A 24,933-nucleotide genomic window follows, 5' to 3' on the forward strand; every position below is an offset into this window, starting at 1 on the left:
GTACTCCTGTTGTTCAGGACTTTCTTGAAGAGAAGGGACTTCAGTCCAGCACCATAGCACTTCAGATGTCAGCCATAAGTAGCATACTATTTGTAGGATCCTCTGTTTCCTTAGTGGATAATCCTCAGGTATCCAGATTCCTCCAAGCAAAACCAGTATTCCCTAAGTGGGATTTACCCCTGGTATTGAAAGCCATAACCACTCACCCTTTTGAACCACTGACATAAATATCTGCCTTCTATCTGTCCATCAAAACCTGTTTTGTGGTGGCCATGATGTCTGCCAGACAAGTTTCTGAACTGGTAGCCTATCCATGCAGGAACCCCACTGTGGGTTCCAAGATGACCAGGTGGTGTTAAGAACTCCAGAATTGTTCTTGCCTAAGGTGAATTCATCTTTCCATGCTTCATAAGAGATCATCCTTACTTCATTCGGTCCAAAGCCACAGTACCCGAGTGTAAAGCTGTGGCGTGCTATAGATGTTCGAAGAGCGCTAAAGATCTATGTCAAGTGCACAGAATGAACAAGAAGCTTGGGATCCTTGTTTGTCTCCATTCATCTGAAGTGCCAAGGGCTCAGAGTTTCCAAACTATCCCTCGTTAGATGGATCAAGCTCTGTATCTTAGGTATACGGGGCATAAGAGGGGCTCCTATTCCAGGTGGAATCAAGGTACATTCTTCAAGATCTGTGGCAACCTCATGGGCCAAAATAGTTGTACTTTCACCATAGAGATCTGCAGGACAGCACCATGGTCTCAGGCTAACACCTTTTAGGCACTATAAAGTGGACTTTCTGTCCTTAGCAGAGGCCTCCTGTGGTGAGATGGTGCTGCAGATGGTGGTCCATTAATAGTATTGTCCTTTAAGCAATCAACAATGCTGTTCCCTGCCCAATTTTGTTTTTCTCTCTCCATCCATCCCTACTTCTGGTGACTGCTGGCTACTTCCTCTGTATATCAGAATTGTGGGAGACACTGGGCTGCAGAATGATAAATTTCTTATTTGATAATTCCTTTCTGCTAGCAGTATCTCCCACAATTCGACCCTCCTTGGATGTCTTAATAGCCAAGGGACAAAATTTTATTTTGATAGTTACCTTTGTAGACTGTAGCCTGCCGTACACAATTAACTGGCTGTCACTGAAGTTACTGTTACTAATCACGTTCTATGAGTTTTTACTTTGAAATGACTCATCTGGCAGCAAACCAGAGAAGGGGTCCTGTCTAGCATAAGATGTGCTACAGCTTTGTACTGGAAACTGAAGACAGGAGGGGAATAGTCCATATATATCAGAATGGAAGGGAAGTAGAAGAGCGGGAAATAGCCCAAACGTATCAGAATTGTGTGAGACACTGCTAGCAGAAAAGAAAGTACAGAAAAAGCTCTTCTATCTGGCACTTCACCAGCTGACAAGCTGTATAAACCGACATTTCTGATCTGCACTGAAAGTCTGGTTTATAGTACGGTTGTTGAGAGGCCGGCAGGGGGCTGGGGCAGGGTTCGGGGTGCCAGATGGTGGGGGCACTTACCTCAGGTGGCTCCCTGCAAGTGGCTCCCCGTCCCTGCTGTTGCTGGCAGAGGCACAGCCAGGCACGCTGCCTCTGTCCCCCACTCCCCGAGCACTGGCTCCATGGCTCCCGTCCCAGCCTGTTGGCCGGGAAACGCGGCCAGTGGGAGCTGCGGGGGAGAATGGGGGGGAGCGCCTACAGATAGAGGCAGCGTGCCTGCTTGCAGGGGCACCTGGCCACACCTGAACCTGGAGCAGCAGGGATGGAGAGCTGCCGGAGGTGAGCGCGTGCCACCCCCCACGGCACCCCAAGTCCCCTCCCGGACCCAAACTTCCTTTCAGAGTGTGCCTTGCAGCACGCCCCTGCCCCCGCCCCCCTCCAAACTCCTCCCTCTGAGTTAACCGGCATTTTTAATTTACCAGCGTCCCCATTCTCTCAGCATGCCAGTTAAAAAAGCTTTCACTGTATCAGCTAAGGAATTTACCATTCCTTTTCTCCCCCAGCAAACAACAATAATCTTTTTTTATTAACAATGATTTTCTCTTCCCTGAGAAAATTCAGCTTATGTACCCACATGATGTTAGTTTTAGAGTGATGGTTTAATAGATTGTAAGCATATGTTTGTTTTTGTTTTCTGAAAAGAGAATGTTGGTTGTCAGTATGGTTTTAAATTAAGCATCAAGAGTTTGCTTTGGTCCTAACAGCATCTTTTGAGTTTAACTAGATATTTATGAGAATCTTTTTGCTGTTAAAACAGGCAGCTTCTTGAAGCAAAGGACAAATATCAGGATGCAGAAGGTAAAGTGAAGAATTTGAAGAAGTTTATTAAATTGTTGGATCAAATAATGACACAGAGATACAAAATGTATCAACAGTTCAGAAGGTGAGTGTGATCTTCATTTTAGTGTTAGTGGTTCAAATACCTGTGATGGGGCAGATTAAAAATATTTGTCATAAAATTCTATTGATTGGGAAAATGTAGGTATTTCCCAGGGCCACTCAGAAGAAATTTCTGTATTCAACACATTTAAAATTCCTATGTTAGGCCTCCATACCATATGTGCTTTTTTCAATAATTCTGACTGACCATTATCCTCTTCTTGCCCGTCTTTTAAAAATACTCAAACAAAATTGAAATTGGGAAAGGTATAACATAAAATATTTTAAGAGTTGCAACTAATTGCAGCTAAAAAAATCAAATCTTTGCATCGCTTAATTCCAAAGAGAGTTCTATGTACTGGATGTTACCAGAAGGCTTTGCTTATATGTTGTTCAACTTGCAAATGGGTTCTTTATTGCTGAGAGTTCAGAAATAAAAATATGCTATTGAATGCGCACCTGGGGTTAGAATATGGTTTTAAAATTAGAAGCTACTGTTTTCTAGCAGCCCTCTCTTCTGTGTGGGATATTGTGGCATTGACTCATTCTTCTTAGAGTGATTGTCCACGTGGATTCCACTTTTTGTGTGCGTATGCCCCATGCACGTGAGATTGGATTCTTTTGGCCTGCAGTGTCGGTTGGGGATGTGCCTGTGCCATAAACGCTTTCGGGCATAAAGGGCAGAACGGGCCCAATCATCCCTCAGTTTCTTCTTACCACCCATGGCAGCAAGAGAGAACCTCTGCAGCGTCCATCTTCTTCTCTGACTTGTGCTAGTACAGGGGCAGCCAACCTGTAGCTTCAGAAGTTACTATGCGGCTCCTTGTATAGGCACCGACTCCAGGGTGGAGCTACAGGCTCCAACTTTCCAATGTGCCAGGGGGTGCTCACGGCTCAACTGAGATTTTTGTCAGTAGTGTCTGCAGATCCATGCCTGTGCCATAGACACCCTTGTGCTCTGGTATGAGAGTATATAGGGAGGGGACAGACCAGTTCCTTCTCAGACACCTGCAGCTTGAGACGGAGCATTGCTGTGTCGTTGGCTATCTATGCAGCTTGCTACCTCTTCAGCTTAATCTTTTTTCTTTCTTGGTACTTACTTTATTATTTTATTTAGAGCAGTCCTCTTCCCCTCTGTTTCAGATCATGACTGGATTCATGGTAGAGTAGGAACTGGAGAGGCAGTCAGTCCACACCCCACATTATATCCGCAGTGCTGAGCATTAGGAATTCCAGGGCAGAGGTACAAACTAATGGACACTACTTGCAAGATATTCCAGTTTCAGGCTCATGGTATGCGTTCCCACATGTAGAATACAGATAGGGACCACACATCAAAGAACTTAGAGTTAGAAGTAAGTAACCTCAATATGTTTGATTTATTTATTTATTTTTTGCATAACCATGGTTATGCAATTTACATTAATCACTCTGTAGGGATTCCTCAGGAAACCCACTTAACTCTTATTGTCTCAAAATCCAGGCCTGAATGGCACATTTTAATATAATCGTTTGAACTCCTTGTACTTCCCAGGTCTCTCATTAGTCACATCTGTATTTAGATTATTTTTCTGAGATAAATTTTCAGCTAGACTAAACTTGCTCTCCTGTACAGAGATGGTAACAGCATGGGAGAAGCTAAAGCTCCAGGATCTGCCCCTCATGTGAAGCTTTGCTAATTAATGACTGGCACTCCCCATGCCTGCTCTACCTAGGTGAGAGGGACTTATCCCCAAGTGAAGTTCCATATGTCGCTCCTTCTTTAAGTGAATTCAGAAAGCTAGAGAAGCGTGCCTGAAGTTGTTTCTACAAAAAAGCTCAATGCAAGCCACAGACACAGAAGAATCATTGTTGGACTACACTCATCTAGTCAGTCTCTCTCCATTAGTGTCCTGATGAGCCAATATTTCACCCCAAGATCTTGGACCAGTTCCAAGAGGCCCTAGTCATCCACCGCATTCCAGGGTTACTGTTCACTGATGGGCCAAAAGGAACGTTGCTCCAGAGAGAATCATAGAATATCAGGGTTGGAAGGGACCTGAGGAGGTCATCTAGTCCAACCCCCTGCTCAAAGCAGGACCAATCCCCAACTAAATCATCCCAGCCAGGGCTTTGTCAAGCCTGACCTTAAAAACTTCGAAGGAAGGAGATTCCACCACCTCCCTAGGTAACGCATTCCAGCGTTTCACCACCCTCCTAGTGAAAAAGTTTTTCCTAATATCCAACCTAAACCTCCCCAACTGCAACTTCAGACCATTACTCCTCGTTCTGTCATCTGCTACCACTGAGAACAGTCTAGATACATCCTCTTTGGAACCCCCTTTCAGGTAGTTGAAAGCAGCTATCAAATCCCCCCTCATTCTTCTCTTCTGCAAACTAAATAATCCCAGTTCCCTCAGCCTCGCCTCATAAGTCATGTGCTCCAGCCCACTAATCATTTTTGTTGCCCTCCGCTGGACTCTTTCCAACTTTTCCACATCCTTCTTGCAGTGTGGGGCCCAAAACTGGACATAGTACTCCAGATGAGGCCTCACCAATGTCGAATAGAGGGGAATGATTACATCCCTCGATCTGCTGGCAATGCCCCTACTTATACATCCCAAAATGCTATTAGCCTTCTTGGCAACAATGGCACACTATTGACTCCTATCTAGCTTCTCGTCCACTGTAACCCGTAGGTCCTTGTTTGCAGAACTGCTGCCTAGCCACTCGGTCCCTAGTCTGTAGCATGCATTGGATTCTTCCGTCCTAAGTGCAGGACTCTGCACTTGTCCTTGTTGAACCTCATCAGATTTCTTTTGGCCCAATCTTCTAATTTGTCTAGGTCCCTCTGTATCCTATCCCTACCCTCCAGCATATCTACCTCTCCTCCCACTTTAGTGTCATCTGCAAACTTGCTGAGGATGCAATCCACACCATCCTCCAGATCATTTATGAAGATATTGAATAAACCGGCCCCAGGACCAACCCTTGGGGCACTCCGCTTGATACCGGCTGCCAACTAGACATGGAGCCATTGATCACTACCCATTGAGCCCGACAATCTAGCCAGCTTTCTATCCACCTTATAGTCCATTCGTCCAGCCCATACTACTTTAACTTGCTGACAAGAATACTGTGGGAGACCGTGTCAAAAGCTTTGCTAAAGTCAAGGAATAGCACGTCCACTGCTTTCCCCTCATCCACAGAGCCAGTTATCTTGTTATAGAAGGCAATTAGATTAGTCAGGCATGACTTGCCCTTGGTGAATCCATGCTGACTTTGCCTGATCACTTTCCTCTCCTCCAAGTGCTTCAGAATTGATTCCCTGAGGACCCGCTCCATGATTTTTGCAGGGACTGAGGTGAGGCTGACTGGCCTGTAGTTCCCAGGATCATCCTCCTTCCCTTTTTTAAAGATGGGCACTACATTAGCCTTTTTCCAGTCGTCCGGGACTTCCCCTCTCGCCATGAGTTTTCAAAGATAATGGCCAATGGCTCTGCAATCACATCCGCTAACTCCTTTAGCACTCTCGGATGCAGCACATCCGGCCCCATGGACTTGTGCTCGTCCAGCTTTTCTAAATAGTCCCAAACCACTTCTTTCTCCACAGAGGGCTGGTCACCTCCTCCCCATGCTGTGCTGCCCAGTGCAGTAGTCTGGGAGCTGACCTTGTTCGTGAAGACAGAGGCAAAAAAAGCATTGAGTACATTAGCTTTTTCCACATCCTCTGTCACTAGGTTGCCTCCCTCATTCAGTAAGGGGCTCACATTTTCCTTGCCTTTCTTCTTCTTGTTAACATACCTGAAGAAACCCTTCTTGTTACTCTTAACATGTCTTGCTAGCTGCACCTCCAGGTGTGATTTGGCCTTCCTGATTTCTCTCCTGCATGCCTGAGCAACATTTTTATACTCCTCCCTGATCATTTGTCCAATCTTCCACTTCTTGTAAGCTTCTTTTTTTGTGTTTAAGATCAGCAAGGATTTCACTGTTAAGCCAAGCTGGTCGCCTGCCATATCTACTATTCTTTCTACATATCGGGATGGTTTGTCCCTGTAACCTCAATAAAGGTTCTTTAAAATACAGCCAGCTCTCCTGGACTCCTTTTCCCCTTATGTTGTTCTCCCAGGGGATCCTGCCCGTCAGTTTTCTGAGGTTGTCAAAGTCTGCTTTTCTGAAGTTCAGGGTCTGTATTCTGCTGCTTTCCTTACTTCCCTGTGACAGGATCCTTAACTTGACGATCTCATGGTCCCTGCCTCCCAGGTTCCCATCCACTTTTGCTTCCCCTACTAATTCTTCCCGGTTTGTGAGCAGGAGGTCAAGAAGAGCTCTGCCCCTAGTTGGTTCCTCCAGCACTTGCACCAAGAAATTGTCCCCTGCACTTTCCAAAAAGTTCCTGGATTGTCTGTGCACCGCTGTATTGCTCTCCCAGCAGATATCAGGGTGATTGAAGTCTCCCATGAGAACCAGGGCCTGCGATCTAGTAACTTCCATTAGTTGCTGAAAGAAAGCCTCGTCCACCTCATCCCCCTGGTCCGGTGGTCTATAGCAGACTCCCACCACGACATCACCCTTTTTGCTCACACTTCTAAACTTAATCCAGAGACACTCAGGTTTTTCTGCAGTTTCATACCGGAGCTCTGAGCAGTCCTACTGCTCTCTTACATACAATGCAACTCTCCCACCTTTTCTGCCCTGCCTGTCCTCCCTGAACAGTTTTATATCCATCCATGACAGTACTCCAGTCATGTGAGTTATCCCACCAAGTCTCTGTTATTCCAATCGCAGCATAATTCCTTGACTGTGCCAGGATTTCCAGTTCTCCCTGCTTGTTTCCCAGGCTTCTTGCATTTGTGTATAGGCACTTGACATAACTCGCTGATCGTCCCTCTTTCTCAGCATGAGGCAGGAGATCTCCTGTCTCACGCTCTCCTGCTCGTGCTTCCTCCCGGTATCCCACGTCCCGACTTACCTCAGGGCTTTGGTCTCCTTCCCCCTTTAAACCTAGTTTAAAGCCCTCCTCACTAGGTTATCCAGGCTGCTTGCGAAGATGCTCTTCCCTCTCTTCATTAGGTGGAGCCCATCTCTGCCTAGCATGCCTCCTTCTTGGAACACCATCCCATGGTCAAAGAATCCAAAGCCTTTTCTCCGACACCACCTGCGTAGCCATTCGTTGACTTCCACGATTCGACGGTCTCTACCCAGGCCTTTTCCTTCCACGGGGAGGATGGACGAGAAGACCACTTGCGCCTCAAACTCCTTTATCCTTCTTCCCAGAGCCACGTAGTCTGCAGTGATCCGCTCAAGGTCATTCTTGGCAATATTATCGGTGCCCACGTGGAGAAGCAGGAAGGGGTAGCGATCCGAGGGCTTGATGAGTCTCGGCAGTCTCTGTCAATCCTAACTCCTGGCAAGCAGCAGACTTCTCGGTTTTCCCAGTTGGGACGGCAGATAGATGACTCAGTCCCCCTGAGGAGAGAGTCCCCGACCACCACCACCCACCTCCTTCTCTTGGGAGCGGTGGTCGTGGAACCCCCATCCCTAGGACAGTGCATCTAATGCCTTCCAATTGGCGGAGCCTCCTTCTGTTCCCTTCCCTCAGATGTATCATCTAGTCCATTCTCTGCATTAGTACCTGTGGAGAGAACATGAAAACGGTTGCTTACCTGTATCTGCATTGCTGGTACATGGATGCTCCCCTTTCTTCTTCTGGAGGTCACATGCTGCCAAATTTCTTCACTGTTCTTCTGTCCCCGCTGCCTAGCCTGCTCTGAATCTTCAGTATGTTGTGTCCGTAGAAGCATGACCTGACGTCTGCCAGGAAATCTTCAGTTTCTCTTATGCAACACAGGGTTGATACTTGTTTCTCCAGACCTTGAACCTTCTCTTCCAATATGGAGAAGTGGAGCAAGTGCATATCACATTGTCTAATGCCTAGCGAGCCAAGACAGAAGTCGTCAGAATTCTGACTTATCTTGGCCAAAAGCCTGATCAGACCCCTTCGGGAGCCCTGATACTGATTAGTTAGAAAGTGCTTGTGGTACTCACTGAATTTGTGGACTTTCTCTCTTTTTGGTACTGTCCCTTCAGCACCAATCTCTGTACTGGGTGTCTCAGTGCCCAGAGACCCAGTACCTACTATCTCTGTATTCGTAACCTTGGAACTATGTTCCTTGGTAGCGGCTATCTCAGTACAAAAAACATATAAACTTAACTGTGGGCCCAATACTGGAGCTGCCTCTCCTAGAGAGGCTCAGAGTAGTAATATCTAAGCCACTAATTATTGAATTATTGGTACTCCCCTTAATTTGATATATCTCTGATATGCCCATGAAGACTCTGAATAAAATGACTCCTCTTTTGGAGGAATTTACTCCTTTTCCTCATCCTCATCTGAGAACAGCAGAGAGCCATCGTCCAACCCGCCTTCCCCTCCTTGGGTGGGTAGCACAATGGGAGTCAGAAATGAACTCCAGTGAGGATTCTGTCAGAGGTTGCACCAAAGATACCCTTAATTAATCTTCCACCCCACAGTTTGGATCTTCCACCAGACAGTAGGTTTGATGCAACTGAGAGCCTGACAGAATTGCATGAGAACCTTTCTCTTTCTGCCCTCCCTTTGGCACCCGCCTCTTATTTTCAGGAAGTCTGGACTTGGATCACCTGAGAGCAGTGGGTCCTAGAAACTATAAAGAAGGGGTATTCTATCCAATTCCATCCTTTTTTCTTTTTTTCTTTTTCTTTCTCTCACCCTTCTTGTGAGATACTACTAAAACAAGAAGATTCATTTCTACAACTTGGAGCAGTGGAGGAGGTGCTCTTAGAGTTCAGGGACAAGGGATTTTATTCCCATTGTTTTCTCATCCCCCAAAGAAGGTAGGGGTTTGGTGACCCACCCTGGACCTTTCCTATATCAATACATTCATCTGCTGTTTCAAGTTCAGAATGACAACTCTGACCTTCGTAATTCCTTTGTTAAAGCCTCAAGGCTGGTTCATGGCTCTCAACCTGTAAGATGCATATTTCTACATGTCCATTTATCCAACTCACAGGCAATAACTCCGATTCCTGGTGGGAACTTCTCACTATCAATAAGGCATCCTGCTCTTTGGACTTTCCACAGTACCACAGATATTCACAAAGTATTTGTTATATGTGGCAACTCATATAAGGTGGCAAAGACATCAGGTCTACCCATAACTCAATGACTGGCTGATTTGGGGAGATCACCGTAACAGATGACCAACTCAGTACAATTACCTCTGGAGCCCTGCAACTTCCCAGCCTTCAGAACATCTTGGCAGATCAACTCGGCAGACGGCTCTCGGATAATCGCAAGAGGTCGGTTAAAATACGCAGTCTTGCAGAACATCTTTTGCAGGTGCGGAGTTCCCAGTTAAAGATCTGTTTGCCACAAGCCAAAACAAGTGTCAAACTTCTTTTCCCACAAAGCGTTCCAGCCCAGGTTCCCTGATGGATGCCTTTCTCATCCCAGAACTCATGGATGCCATTCCACTGATCCTCATGATCCAGAGGGTTCTAAGAAAACTGAAGCAAGGTTCAGGGATGGTGGTGATGATAGCTTCAGCATGGGCCCAGACTGTTCTGGTATTCAGATCCGAGGAATGTTTCAGGAACCACCAATTACTTTACCTGCTGAGCCTGACAGAAAAATGGTCAAATCCTGCACCTGAACCCAGCATTGCTTCATCTGATAGCCTGAATGCTGGCTGGCTGGTGCCCACTGAAAGAAGACTTTCGGCTGATGTTCAGTACATTCTGCTCCTAAGTAAGAGAGCCTCAACCAGACTGATTTATAAAGCAAAGTGGAAGAAGTTTTCTATTTGAGCTTCTCAGCAACAGCGGTCTCCCTTGACAATACCCATTTCAGTAGTGTTGGACTATCTAATAGCTCTGAAACTGGTGTGAGGCTCTGTCCCTGAGGTCTGATTGGCCTGCTGGCACTACGTAAGATACAGCAGCAGGAACTGGAAGCTGTCAAACAATGGGGCTCCATCCTGTTCTGGACTGTGTGCCTTGTACTTCGTGCTGCCCACTACTTATTCCTGTTCCTGCTTCTCTGGCTTGATTTCCTGGCATCTAAGATGTGGTTTCTGACCTCCAGTTTGTCTCCTGCCTCTGACCCACCGGTATCCCAACCCGACTCTGGTTCCAGTCTTTTGGTTCTGATTTCTAGTTTGTCTCCTACTTCTGACCCAGCCAACTCTTGACTCCTGTCTCATGACTTTGGACTTTGGTTCGAACTACTAGGTCTGGCTGCCCATGACCTGTCTGTGACACTGTGGTAAAATTCCCTAAACATTTTATTTTTAGTCTGGGAGCCCCCTCCCTCTTGGGACCTCAGTGTAGTATTTATGGCGTTGTTGGGTCCTTCCTTTGCCACCTCTCAATGAAGCCTTCTGTGCTTCCTTAGCTCCAAGGGTAGTGATATTCAGGCCCTCATGGCAGTTTCCACTGTGTTTGATAAGGAAAGTTTGATACTCTCAGCCCTCCTCATACCCAAAGTTGTTTCAGAAATCCCCATCAACCAATTCATATCTATCTGTTTTCTTCCCCAAGACTCCTTCGACCTTGGGGGAAACTAAACTTCATACACTTCTTATCTGTTGTCTTTTTACACTGCCAGGACAAAACCATTCAAGAATGCACTAGACTGATTATGGCCTTTCCAAAGAGGGCTGAGGGGTCAGGAGCTATCCTCTCCAAGACAATTCAAGTGGATCTCCGTTTGCATAAGGACATGTTATGAGTTACCCAGGTTAGATCCACCTTAGCCACATTAGAGCTCATTCCAGCAGCTTCTTCTGCCTGTGAAGAATGTCCCTATTCTGGAAATATATAGACTAGCTCTGTAAAGCTCAGTCTTCATGTTCACAGGAACCTATTCTTTGGTAAAGGCTTCCAAATCGGATGCCCAGTTTGGTAGGGCTTCCCTGCACTCATTGTTTAAGTAGGTTTCAACTACCCACCTCCAAGCAAATAGATAACTTATTGTTAGTCAAAGAGAGTGGAATCCATGTGGAAAATCACTTACACTTTCTACTGTACGCTTCCTGTGTTTCTTCAAGATGTGTTGTCCAGATGGATTCCACAGCGTGCCCTCCTTCCCTGCTGCTATGAAGTCCTACTTCTCTGGAATTCTATATTGTGAGGGAACTGAGGGTCAGATGGGTCTGCTCTGTCCTTTATTCCCTGGGGTGAGAGCATTTAGTATGGAGGTGCAGCCCCAGCAGACACTGCTGGCCGAAAGAATCTGATCTTCTGCACATGGGGTTCACGTACACCAAGAGTGGAATTCATGTGAACAACACATCTCAAAGAACCATACTTACTGTAAGGTAAATAACTGTTCTTTCTTGAAGGAATTGTGAAGTGGAGCTTTTGTAGAGTGGGGAGATAATATATTTTAACAAAAAAGCTGTAGATCCTTCCCCGTTCTACATCTCCAGTGGCTTTTGGGTATTGGCTGTAGAGTAACAAGTTAATTGCAGTATATAACTAAAGTTTAAATTATTGCTTTTAAAAAACTATCTTAAGATGCTGTGCAGTAAATACCTACTTGGTGTTGATCTCCAGAAGTGGATTTAACTTTTCTAATATATGTTATGGTGGAACCATTGAGACATCACAGCTAAGGCTGCATTGTGTTGTGCTCTTAAAATGGGAGTTCAACCTCAAAGACAGTGCATCTGTCCCAAATTTTAGTATATAATTTCTGATTAAAGCTTGCATTTTCTGAGGATTTTCAAGAAAATCAGTTAATTTTGTCCCCCAAATAAGTTCACATTCTCAATCTCATTTTTTGGCTTCAAAATGTCAAATTATAGAAAGTCAAAAAAATGTACATAGTGCTGGTTTGTTGGGTTCTCTGGAGTTGTTAAAATATTTTGTAAACACCCCCGCCCCCATGAGTGGTCTTTTGCGCAAGTTAGCCAGGGGGAGATCAAGATTTATAATTATCATGTAGCTGCTGGTTTCTCAAAGAAAGGCCCTCTTATGACACACTTATGGCTGAACAGCTTTCACGATGACTAGGATCCTCTGTGCAATAGCTGCTGGTTTATTGAAAACTAGGAGCTCCATAAAACTGCAGCAGCCTCTTTGATAAAGCAGTTAATACTGCGTCAAGGATCTCGTTCTTTGTGAAATCATGCAGCCAGCACAGGAGCTCCTGGACTTCATGAAAGCAACCACTATCAATCTCAAAGATCCTGTTCTTTGTCAAACTGTTCAGCTGGCTTAAGAGTTCCTCTTCTGAACCAACAGAAAATAGGATCTATGAATAAGCAACAGGAACTTTGACAAATACTAGGCTCTTCATGAAAGTGCCTTTCTGGGTCAGGAGCAGATATTGTTATTCATAAACGTAGTCATTGCTGCATTGGAGAGCCTTTCTTAATCTAAAATGTTAAAGTGGGAAATTAATAGACAAAAGCACTATGGTGTGTGTGAGTTAAAGTTGTAGATTTTACATCCAATGCAAAACCACTAAAGCAAGCAACGAAAAGTTAAGGCCTCTAGCAGTTCCTACTTTCTACTCCTCTATCCACACTTCACAACTAAAATAACCACTGTACCACACAAAGCATCTCAACTTCAACTTTGCCCCAATAGAAATGCCAACATTCCAGCAAACCCTTCTCCAAACGTTGAGTGAATGTGGTTTTTTTCCCCCAGAACTGTGAAGAATGGAAAGTAGTGGGAGTAAGTCTGGGAAGTTGGTGCTAGATGGCTCCCATCCATACTAAAGTAAAACTAAGTTGTCGAGTGTTTTAGTAATGGGGTGTACGTGTGTCTGGGTAGAGGAGTAGAAGGGGTATGTGCTTTTAGATATTTTGATTTATTTCCTTGTTTTTGTGGTTCTATTAGGTATGTTATAGCTGCAACCTTAACACATAGAACAAAGGTATTGTTGTGTGTTATGTATTCTGTTATTAAAATGAAGCAGTAATTAAATGTTGATTAAGATTCCACTCTTTCGTTTTTGATGTGGGATCTTCGACTCTAAATCTGTTCACCTTTTTATGTATATTATTTTTAAAGATCACTGATCTGATGTTTATTTGCACAATTTATCCAAAAAGGTGCCTTACTTTACGATGCAAGCTCTATTTTGACTTCTTATTATGTCAGCGATCTTACTCTGGAAAAATGAGTTTTGACCACAAGAATGAAACACTTTCAATAACAGTAAGTCACTGTGTATTTTCTTTATTAATACCTTACCAAAAGTTATGTTTGATGTTAAACTTTGGTGGAATTTTAACCCTTAAAAAAATCTGTTCCGGTACCTTTTTTGTATTTCAGTTACTTGGCATTTACTAATACAGATTTTTTTGCATGAAAATAAAATATTTGGTTTCTGTCAACTTACTTTACTATTTTCTGTTCTCCATCTGACATTACAGTTAGTGTGAATTGATTATCCTGTCAGAGGATGGAGATGCAGAAAAAAACAAGACGAACAGATGAGCTGTTACAGGAGTAGATGCCTAAATGTAAATTTAAAATGTGAAGATGTAGTAAATGTATAATTGGTCAGCATTGTTTCAGACTTGCATTCTAACTTTTCAAATAATGATTAGAAAATGAAAACAAGAGAAGTCATGGTGTCCAGTAAATTCCACCTGATATTTACAATTAGTAAATCATTTGATGTCCTCCCACCTTAGTGTGGTTAGTTTCTCTAACTAGACTTGCACAATTTTTCAGACCCTTGAACAGTTGAAGGCCAATTATAATTTTTTTAAAAAAATCATAGAAATTACTTGTGATCAAAATGTTTTTCTCTAGATGGGAGAAATATGGAATAAGGTACAAAACTTGCATAGCATTTTAAATTTTTGCAACATACAAACACTATCTTAAAACAAACAAGGCAATTCATTATTTCTGCGGCTCAGATGCATCAAGTCCCTCTTTTGGGTCCCTCTTGGCTTGATTTCTGTCCTGTTGACGTATTGTGGAGAGTGATTCAACACCTAAATGAGTCCTGAAAGGTAAAAAAGGAAGAAACAAATTATACAATACACTTTGTTTAAAATTTTTACCAGCAAACAGATTTTGTTTACCAGTATATTTTGTTACAATATCTTTAATTAAAACAACTTTTTTATTTTTTTCAAGCACTTCAGAATACCAGTAAAAAAATATAAATAGATACCACAAGGTGTCACTGTAATCCAAGGAAGACAGAACTGTTTACCCTGTTTCATGTATTCATACAGAGGGGCTATTCCTTGTTAAAACACCAGTAGTGATATAATTAGCTGCAGTTCTAAGATCATTGGTGTTTGACAGAAACATAACTACACTGGGTGATGAGGTTAACAGTTATAAAAATGGAGAATTAAACAAGTCACAGGCTGAGTTATTGGTTTAAATTAAATCTGTTCCATTTTTATTTGGGCAAAGCAGTGGGACAGTTGCCTTGCAACTACCCCTTACAAAATTGTGTGTGATTGAACTATTTTAGTTTCATTGAAACACATTTACACTGAAGTATACAAACTTACTGTGTCGCTACATTTTATAGATAGATTTTCATGTTTAATATTTGTAAACTTAAATCTTGTATGAAAAAATTACAGTATTCTTCTTATGCAAGTATCAATCATGATCTACTAATTAAATGAATGTCTTAACTTAATTCAAGGTCCAGCCTGGAGATATAAACAAGGCTGCTCTAAATGACATGAGATCTCTATCAGGAGGTGAACGTTCTTTTTCAACAGTTTGTTTCATTCTTTCTCTATGGTCCATTGCTGAATCTCCTTTCAGATGCTTGGATGAATTTGATGTCTTCATGGTAAGTATAAATTTCAGCTACATCTTCCAGTTTTGCTGGATAAACTACCAAAGTAATTAAGTGGAGATCATTGGAAAGTTGAAAGACTATGGTAGTTAATTTTGGTTGTGAACCTACTAACATTTTCCCTCCATAATGCTAATTAGAGAATACATTAACTTTACTCTCTCGTTTTCCAAGTTGGTAACCAGAAATAAGGCGCTTGTCTGTGTAAATAAGTCTGACTACTTTAAAATATAAGTCGAATTCATGAGATAACTCAGAAATATAACTTCCACATAACTTGCTTTTCTGGATCTTAACATTTTCCCCAGTCCATAACTGTCCACATAACATCGCTGAGTTTCCTCAGAGGTCTGCTAAGGAAACTCTGGTCCTAGCTCATGCCCTCACTTCATCAGTGTACAGTTTTGCCTTCACTGGTAGAACAAATGTAGCAGTTTAGCTCAGTGTTGCTTCTTGGAAACGTGAGGTAGGTTTACATCCCTCTCCACGCTTATACACCAGAGTTCTTCCAAAGCTATTGAAACACCGATGAATTAGTATCAAAATAGCAATACACACTCCTATCTTCTTACTTGATTTATAAAGAATGTATATAGGAAAACCCTGTACAGCACCTTCCTACCAAAGGATGTCTCTGTGGAGATCAGGCAGACTGCTTTGTAGTGTGTGTTCAATTTGTCAGTGGTGAGCCAAGTAGTTGCCATTCATCTTTCCTCTGTTATAGCTGAGTACCTCTCTGACCAGAACATGATCATGGATTATGTTGAGGATGGGCATTTATGGCTTCAAGACCTTGCATGATAGATGCATTCTATACGTTGGTTTTACAAAATATCATGAATCTGGACAGGGAGGATACAGACACTCTGCAGTGTATGTACCTGAAACATAAATGCCAACTTCCTACCCGATTTGGGGTTTTTGTGATATAATTCAGTTGTTGTTTGAACATTGTCCTAAAAACAAACAAATCTAGAAAATTCCAGTGAGAAACTTTGTTGAGAGAACTTTTAAGGTTGCACGGTGAAGTGATCAGGACAGCATAGGTAACAACACCACTGCGCATGTGCATTACAATACAGTCTTTAATTTCATGGTCATATTCTGGTTTTCAAATACAATATACATGCATGTTTTTCTACATCTTTGTATGGTCCATTTGTGTAGTTGACAGCAAAGGGGAGGCAGGTCATTGTAGGAGTCTGTGCTTTGTACATTGTGCATGTTGTATATAAGTGACTACCAAGCACTCTTAAGCGTATGCTGAGTGGTGTATGATAGCATAAGGGGCTGCACATATCCAAAGTAGTAGAAAAAGGTATGATGTATTAAGATATCGTATGTGAGTGCGTAATTGAAGGCTGTATCATAATACACATATGCAAAGGGATAGTGGTAATGACAGGCACACAGCCCCTATTCACTTCTTGAATTTCAGTGCTTGACTGTAACCTTCATGTTCTCTTGATGTAGATTTTTTTTTTTTGGATGGAATTTCAATGTACATGTTTTAGTTAGTTAATTAGATAATTGTGTTAGCAAAATATCTCCAAACTTAATTAAGTTTTTGCAGGTGTTTATATTAATAGCTTGTCTGTACAGAAATGCAAGACAATAAAAATATATTCTAAATATCAGTAACTGGTCAATCCTCTGTTCTTAGGACATGGTTAATAGAAGAATTGCAATGGACATGATGCTCAAGATGGCAGATTCTCAACGTCATCGACAATTCATTTTGCTCACCCCACAGAGCATGAGGTAATCATTTTTCCTTAAACTTCCTAGCTCAAAAAGTGCACTAGAAATGTTAAATAGGTACGTAAGAAAGAAGGCAATAGACTTTTTTCACAGTATATATGCCTAGGATATCAGCATCAAAAGCATTCTTAAATGGCCACCGTGATGATTTGGGGATTTTTGGTATTTGTTCACTTCCCTACTCCATTCTCCTTCAACGATTTCAAGTTTCAAGATCTTATTTAAGGTCACTCTTATTTAAGGTACGTCTTCACTGTGAGATAGGGTGTGATTCCCAGGTCACATAGACATACACTAACTCTCATCTGAGCCAGTACACTAAAAATAGCAGTGTAGCTGTGGTAGCATGGGTAGCGGCAGCAGTGGCACTGTGCTCGCTGCCCCGAGGGCAAACCCTGCGGGTACATAGCTGGAGCTGCCAGTCTGGGCTGGTGCTGCCTGTGCTGCTACAGCTACACTACTGCTTTAGCGTGCAAGCTGAGATGAGATCCAGCACTAGTATGTCTACACAAGCTGGGAGTCAGGCCCCAAGCTTATAGTGTAGATGTCGCCTTAGTGTCTTCGCTACACTAGCTCTCTGAACCACTTCCCGTGTTACTTAAAATTAATTCAAAGTCATCTCTCCTCTGTATGCTCCAGAAGAAACTATTCCAAGAAGTAATTTGCTTAAGATATCAGACTTTCTCCAAACTGTTTTACTGTTACAGTAAACCATTTTATCTGGAGTAATTGTTCTCTATTGTTCTCTCTCATTATGTTAGTAGATTTTGATGCTTTTCTCATCTCCTGCAACATTCTGACTTGTTCACTCATTCAGAAGCTGTTAATACACCCCTACTATTGTTAATATTATGGACTGGATTTTGTAGCTACACATATTCTGCCCTTAGAAATTTTCATTTGATAGCCAGTGCAACTGTAGTATTCCTCCACCTTGGTGACCAAGTTTCTTCCCTGTATTTACTCCTGGGGAAATTCTGCGCCAATGCGCAATGCAGAATTTTGCAGAAATTAACATTGTGTGTGCACAATTTCCTTTCCCCCACAGAAATGGGCTGTGGTGCTGCTAGCTGCTACTAGGGGCTGCCAGACCCAGCAGAGCCCAGCTCCCAGAAGACACTGCTGGGGGGAGGGAGCTAGAGGGTTCCTGGCAGCTGCAGTTCCCAGCATGCCCTGAGGGAAGGACAGGGCATCATACAGGAAACTGTGCAAGCCTGGCACTGAGCATCAGGCTGTTTCTCCCTCTGAATCCCTAGGCTCTGCGGGAGGGAGAGGGGTATCTGGGCAGGCGTGGGCCTTGTGGCGGGCATCTGGGCAGGGGGGTCCCCAGGGCTGGGTTCTCGGGGATGGAGGGTGTGTGGGCAACGGGGGGCCCTGCAGCTCGGCTCTGGGGCGGAGGGTGTGTGAGTGTTGGGGGGGGCGGGCTCTGTGGCTGGGCTTTGAGGGGGGGAAGGCAGTGTGGATATCGTGGGCAGGTCTGCAGCTGGCTCTGGGAGGGTAAGGGGGTGTGGGTATCTGGGCCCTGGGGACGCTCAGGCGTGGAGGGGGAAAGGTTGTTTGGATGTATTGGTTAGGGAGGCCCCCGTGGCTGGGTTCTGGCGGGGAAGCGTTGTGGATGTCTGGCCCCCCAGCTGAACTCTGGAGGGGTGGGGAAGGGACTAGAGAAACAGGAACTGGGTTGTCATAGGGGTTTCATTAACTCTCTACTACTGGGGGAATTTTTGTGCGTGTCTGTATTGTTACAGACATACTTGCTGACAGGTATTTTGGAATAAATTACCAAAATAATTGAAACTGGTGTAATTATGTAGTGTTATTTTGACAAATAAAATATGCAGAATTTTAAAATATTTTGGTGCAGAATTCCCCCAGGAGTACTATATAGTTTGATGGCCAGGAATTACTAATTTTTGTGCCATGGTGTTTCAGAAATGCTGTTATATCTAGGTGAGTCGACAGGTTTGCTTTTCAGTGGTCTGTTTTCATGCATCCTTATGTAAAATCGTTTAGGAAAGAATGGCTGTTGTATCTCCACCTCTGAGAGTCTGTAGGTTTGAGCTTGATGATCATTAAACATCTAGAAGTTCCTTTTGAGCTTTCTATTAGAGCACCCTCCTGGCTTCAATCAGATCAGTCAGGAGGGTAGATTGATTACAAGCCCCTCCTCATTTGATGTTTACTAGCCACACTGGTGCCAATAAAGATGTCTCTCCTTATGCTCATGAACCATGAGGATCTGGTTTTGTGCCTGGCCCTTTTGCAAGGACCCAAGAGACAGGTGTGGAATACTGCTTGCACCATCTCCCCTTAATCTATGCAGCTATGTGAGGTGAGGCACAATCTGTCCCTGAAGATGAGGATAGCATACTTAAGTTACTGGAAAACTAATGATTAAATAAATACTGGACATGGTTATTAAAAAAAAAAATTCCTACTTTGGGAAATGGAGAGTAGGATATGATATGAAATACAATTGATGCTAGTCTTAGTGTCTGTCGCTCTGAATAATGTGAGCAGAAATAAATGTTACATAACTTAAAAAAAACAGGGAATGTTTTTATCACAAGAATGTGCCTGAAGTGGAACACAGAGCAAGTTTGCTATAGATGTATCATAGCTATTCTATCAAGCATTTGGGTTGGGATTTTTTAAAGGCATTTAGGATTTAAGAGCACAATTAAAGTCCCCACAAACCCAGCTCAAGATAATTTAGTGTAAGTCAACATGGTAGTGTTATAATCCAGGAAAAGGAAATACGATACTGTATATCTAAGGAGATCACAAACTTAATCTAATCAAACCACGTAGCTATAAGAAAAATGTTGACGTAACAGGGAAGGTTTGTGGTTGTTTTGTGGGTTTTTTCCATAAATATAGGGGACTCTTTTTCCATGGATAATCAATATTTAGAGTAAGTAAAATCACATCATAAAAAGTCAAAGTTAGTATTAATAAAGGCATTAATGCTAATAACTTTTTTGAATATGGAATGTGAACCATCAAGAAGTCACCAGAAGATATGGATGGAATTAAAGCCTTTATGTTGAAATTTATTTTTTATAAATGTCTTATTAATTTAGGAGCAGAATTGAATTATATTCTATCATAATATTTTAAAAAAGCTAATACCTTTCTGAATAATTTATGAAGCTACATTTAGTTAGGTATGTTGGACTTCACCATTTGATCGAATTCTAGCTATATGGTTTCATACATTTAAGTGAAGTATTATGAAGTCAAATTTTACATTTTGTTAAAGTATATGCATTTAATTGCAGTATTAATATGGAGGAACACTAATATAATGGAAACAAAAGTGCAAAGAAAGTACAGTTAAGCTATTTTGTTGCCACAATTTAAAGCCTGGATCCTGCATACACATATGTGCATAACTACACTTGGGTTGAGTGTGTGTTTGTCGCATCAGGATCTAAGGTAAATGTAAACTTTAAGGGGTGTTTGAGCACTAATTTTATATCTCTTGGAGTTGGTGCTTTCAGTTTAAAACTCAATTTGTATAATTTATACAGTCTAGATTTTAAAATTTTGGGGTTGGAATAAAAATGGTATTGTTGCATAAAATATATAGAGTTCACAGCTCGAGGTAAAGGTTAACATCCTGGACATATTGAAGTCAGTGGAAACTTTGCTATTCACTTCAGTAGCGCCAGAATTTCACTCCATTTTACTGTTTCATATGATCAAAGAAAAATTGCTGTCATATAAGGCAAACAGGTAATGGAGAGTCAAATTGGCAGAAACATTAACTCATTCGCAAGGGTCATAATTTAAATTGTGTGTTTTGTTTCTAGTTCCCTACCTACAAGTGGCCTTATTCGGATCCTCCGAATGCAAGACCCTGAAAGAGGACAAACAACACTGAATTTTCAACGTAGACATCAAGAAGAGGAAGAAGACTAAAATTAATAAATACCTTTGACACATTAATATGCTATCCCTCATGTTCAGGTTTTTATAGTATAAATGTATATAATTTATATGTCTGTAAGATTACTAAGGGCTTGTTTACACACATGGTGCAGCAGTGTGCACTACAGGGGTAGGATTTCTAAAGCATACCAGCGTGTTGCACGCTTATTGGTCTGTGTATACCCTGCTGGTACACATTAAAATTTCCCTAATGTAATTCACTCCACAGCCTGTGTAGACAAACCCATACTTGCTTCTTATTGCAGGTTAAGAGAATTCAGTTGAAGGATATTTCTAGTACAGGAGACAACTCCTTTATATTTTATAGAGAAATAGTTTGTGTAATGAAAATGTAAATGAAGTGTGTAATTTTAGTAAAACTAGAATTTAGTTTAAAAAAAAATCAGTTTGGTTCACTGGAAAAAATTAAATGAAAATGTTCATTTTGATTAACCTTTTTTAAACTGCCAATTGCTGGAGATTAAAACATAAAATATACTCTTTTGGTTTTTCTGAAAAATTGAAATATATTTTGTGTAATTATGCTGGAGAAAAATCATTTAAAAAAACTTTAAAAACTGATATAAGTAGTAATGTTTTAAAAATAAAAAGTGTCCAAGTACACTTAAATTCTGCTAAGTTTATATTGTTCAGCACTGTTCAAGAAGGTTTTAAAATGTGACGTAAAATGTACTAAATTTTCAAGACTGGATTTTGCTGTTCAGTCTATCCAGGACAGGATCATTTTGCCATCAGGCAGTATCTGAGATTTGTTTTGAGTATATTAATTGTGTTTACTTATTCAGCTGTGGAAATATTATCTGCAGTATTTGTTCTTGATATATTTAAGAACAGAACCACTTATAAATGCAAGTGTAACAAAACAATAGGTTCTTCTTTGAGTGCTTGTTCATGTCAATTCCAGTCAGGTGTGCGCGTACAAGTGCACAGCAGCCGGAAAACCTTTCCCCAGCGGTATCCGTGGAGTCGGTTCGGGCACCCCCTGGAATGGTGCCATCCTGGCACTCAATATAGAGCCCTACCGACCGGCCACCCCCTCAGTTCCTTCTTACTGCCAGTGACAGTTAGCTGGAACTTCCCCTTGCTCTTGTCGTGACAAGCGCATTTAGCAGTCTGTATATAGTTCTCATTAGTTCTGTAGTTAGTGTTAAGTAGTTAGTAGGTACTTTACTTAGTTCTTAAGTTTCCTTTGGAGGGGTTTCCCCTCCAGTGCTATCCCAGCGCTAGGGATGCTGCCGTCTCCTGGCTTCAAAGCCCTGTGAGGTCTGCGGTACGTGTATGCCCAGAAGCAGTCCTCACACTTCGTGTTTGAAATGTTTGGGGGAGAGCCATCAAAAGGATTGCTGCAGGAACTGCAGACGGTTTTGCCCCAGGACACTGAAAGAGAGAGTTCAGCGCCTGAAGATACTACTAATGGAAGCGGCACTCCGGCCCTAGTCCGACCCTGAGTCGGCAGACCTGGTACCAAGTATCTCCTCCTCGGTATGCAGTGCCCCGGCACTGTCGGCATGGGGATCAGCGCTGAGCAAAGACAAGGATTCTTGTCACCGTCATGGCTCCACTCGCGGATCACATGCCGCAGGCAGGCACTGGTCTCAATTACTGGTTCTGCAGAAGAAAAGGAGGCTGGAGAGGGCTCCATCAGATTCCCTGGTCGTGGGCATTACTAATCAACGCGAGCGCCAGGGCTACCAAGGCCCCTCCCCAAAGAATCAGGAGGTGAAACGACTCCACTTTTTTGGTAGAAAGGTCTACTCCACTGGCGCTTGCAGCTCCGCGTTTCTAATCAGCAGGCCATTGTCAGCAGGTACTGCTACAGTACATGTGGGGGAATGGCAAAGTTCACAGAGCTGCTGCTGCAAGACTCCTGTGCTGAATTCTCAGCCCTGGTGGAGAAGAGCAAGCTCATTTCCCGAACTTCATTGCAGGCCACTCTGGATGGGGCTGATGTGGCCACTTGGGGGTATGTCTACAGGATTGCCAGAAGAAGGGACTCCTGGCTCCAGGTATCAGGTCTGCCATAGGAGGTCCAGCAGACCATTCAGGATCTCCCCTTTGAGGGTGTGACTCTATTTTCCAAAAAGATGGATAAAAGGCTACATAGCCTAAAAGACTTGAAAGCCACCTTCAAATCGCTGGGCCTCCACATCCATGCCACTCAGCGGAGGCATTTTAGGCTGCAACCTCCTCCACGGTTCTACCAACAGAGGACGGCTCACAGAAGAAACAGGAGCAGCATGAAGAGGCTGCAGCTGTCCTCAGGCCAGGGCTCTGGCCCATCCAAACCAGAAGCAGGCCTTTTGAAGGTGCGAACGAGGATGATGCAACAGAACTTGGACTGAATCCAACTCAGCTTACCTTTTTTGTCCTGACTATCTCCTTTCTACCCTGTGTGGGCCTGAATCAATCGGATATTTGGGTGCTCCATATGGTAGAGAGGGGATACTCCCTCCAGTTCTCTGCACTCCCGCCCTTCCACCCCCTTTCCCCATCCCTCTTCAGGGACCCTTTTCATGAGCAACTCCTCATACAGGAGGTACACTTGCTCCTATCACTAGGAGCAGTGGAAGAGGTTCCTCAGGAGCTGAAGGGCAAGGGTTTCTATTCCCGGTATTTCCTAATACCATAAGCCAAAAGCAGGCTCAGGCCCATCCTAGCTGTATGGTTATGACACAGGTCTAAGGGTAGCCTTGAATTCCTCCTTACCTGTAAGGGGTTAAGAAGTTCAAATAATCTGGTTGGCACCTGACCAAAAGGACCAATGGGGAAAGAAGATACTTTCAAATCTGGGGACGGGGAGAAGGCTTTGTTTGTGCTCTTTGTTTGTGTGTTCTCTGGGGAAGCAGAGAAGCATCAGGTCAGAAAACTCCTTCTAAAATCATCCTAAAATGAGTCTCAATATTGCAAAAAGAGTAATTAAATAAGGCAACTTGTGTTAAATTCTTTTGTTTTTAGCTTGTGAATTTTCCCTGTGCTAAGGGGGAGGTTTATCCCTGTTTGTTTGTTTGTTTGTTTGTTTTTTGTAACTTTAAAGTTTTGCCTAGAGGGGAATCCTCTGTGTTTTGAATCTGATTACCCAGTAAAGTTACCTTCCATCCTGATTTTACAGAGGTGCTTCTTTTACTTTTTTTCTTTATAATAAAGTTCTGTTTTTTAAGAATCTGGTTTACCTATTTGGTTGGTAGATTATTCTCACGCCTCCCCTAGGAAAGGGGGTGATGGGGCTTGGGGGGATATTTTAGAGAAACAGGAACTCCAAGTGGTCCTTTTCCTGAATCTTTGTCTAACTCACTTGGTGGTGGCAGCAGTGCCCATCCAAGGACAAGGAAGGATTTGTGCCTTGGGGAAGTTTTTAACCTAAGTTGGTAGCGATAAGCTTAGGCGGTCTTTCATGCACTTTCATATACCCTAGAGTTCAGAGTGGGGCGAGAACCCTGACAACCTGCAAGAGCTCAACAAGTTCATGAGCAAACTGATGTTCCGCATGGTCTCTTTGGCCTCCATAATCCCTTCCTTGGATCCAGGGGACTGGTATGCTGCCCTCAACTTGAAGGACGCGTACTTTCATATAGCAATTACACCATCACACAGAAGGTACCTCAGGTTTGTGGTGAGCAACAAACACTACCAGTTCACAGTCCTCCCGTTTGGCCTGTCAGCGGCGCCTTGTGTGTCATGGCCACATTCCTAAGTGGATGCCAGGTACAGGCGTTCCTGTACCTCGACGACTGGCTGATCAAGGGCCGCTCCAGGGCTCAACTGGAGGCAAAAGTCAACTTCATAAGAATGACGTTCAGTGAACTGGGCCTTATCCTGAACGTGGGGAAATTGACTGTCCCCTGTTCAGCGGATAGGGTTCTTAGGGGTGGTGCTGGACTTGACACATGCCAGGGCATATCTCTCGGAAGCGAGGTTTGGGGCCCTGGGCAACATCATTTGAACCCTCAGGCAGTTTCCCACCACCACAACAAGGAATTGCCTGGTGCTTCTAGGACACATGATCTCTTGTATCTATGTGGT

The 24,933-nt window shown here is 43.1% G+C and overlaps 1 protein-coding gene across 2 annotated transcripts in view; it reads left to right on the forward strand.

Moving 5' to 3' along the window:
- The window catches only part of SMC6 (structural maintenance of chromosomes 6), a 96,398-nt gene extending 72,429 nt beyond the window's left edge, over nt 1–23,969 (forward strand). For both annotated transcript variants that reach the window (XM_074947565.1, XM_074947564.1), the window contains exons 23-27: nt 2,266–2,391; nt 13,472–13,577; nt 15,043–15,195; nt 16,865–16,962; nt 20,775–23,969. In XM_074947565.1, coding sequence (XP_074803666.1) covers nt 2,266–2,391; nt 13,472–13,577; nt 15,043–15,195; nt 16,865–16,962; nt 20,775–20,883 — 592 coding nt within the window. In that variant the 3' untranslated portion in view covers nt 20,884–23,969. The remainder of the gene's footprint in view (nt 1–2,265; nt 2,392–13,471; nt 13,578–15,042; nt 15,196–16,864; nt 16,963–20,774) is intronic.
- Nucleotides 23,970–24,933: the final 964 nt, after the last annotated feature.

The sequence above is a fragment of the Natator depressus genome, chromosome 3, assembly GCF_965152275.1.
Source record: "Natator depressus isolate rNatDep1 chromosome 3, rNatDep2.hap1, whole genome shotgun sequence".
NCBI lineage: Eukaryota > Metazoa > Chordata > Testudines > Cheloniidae > Natator > Natator depressus.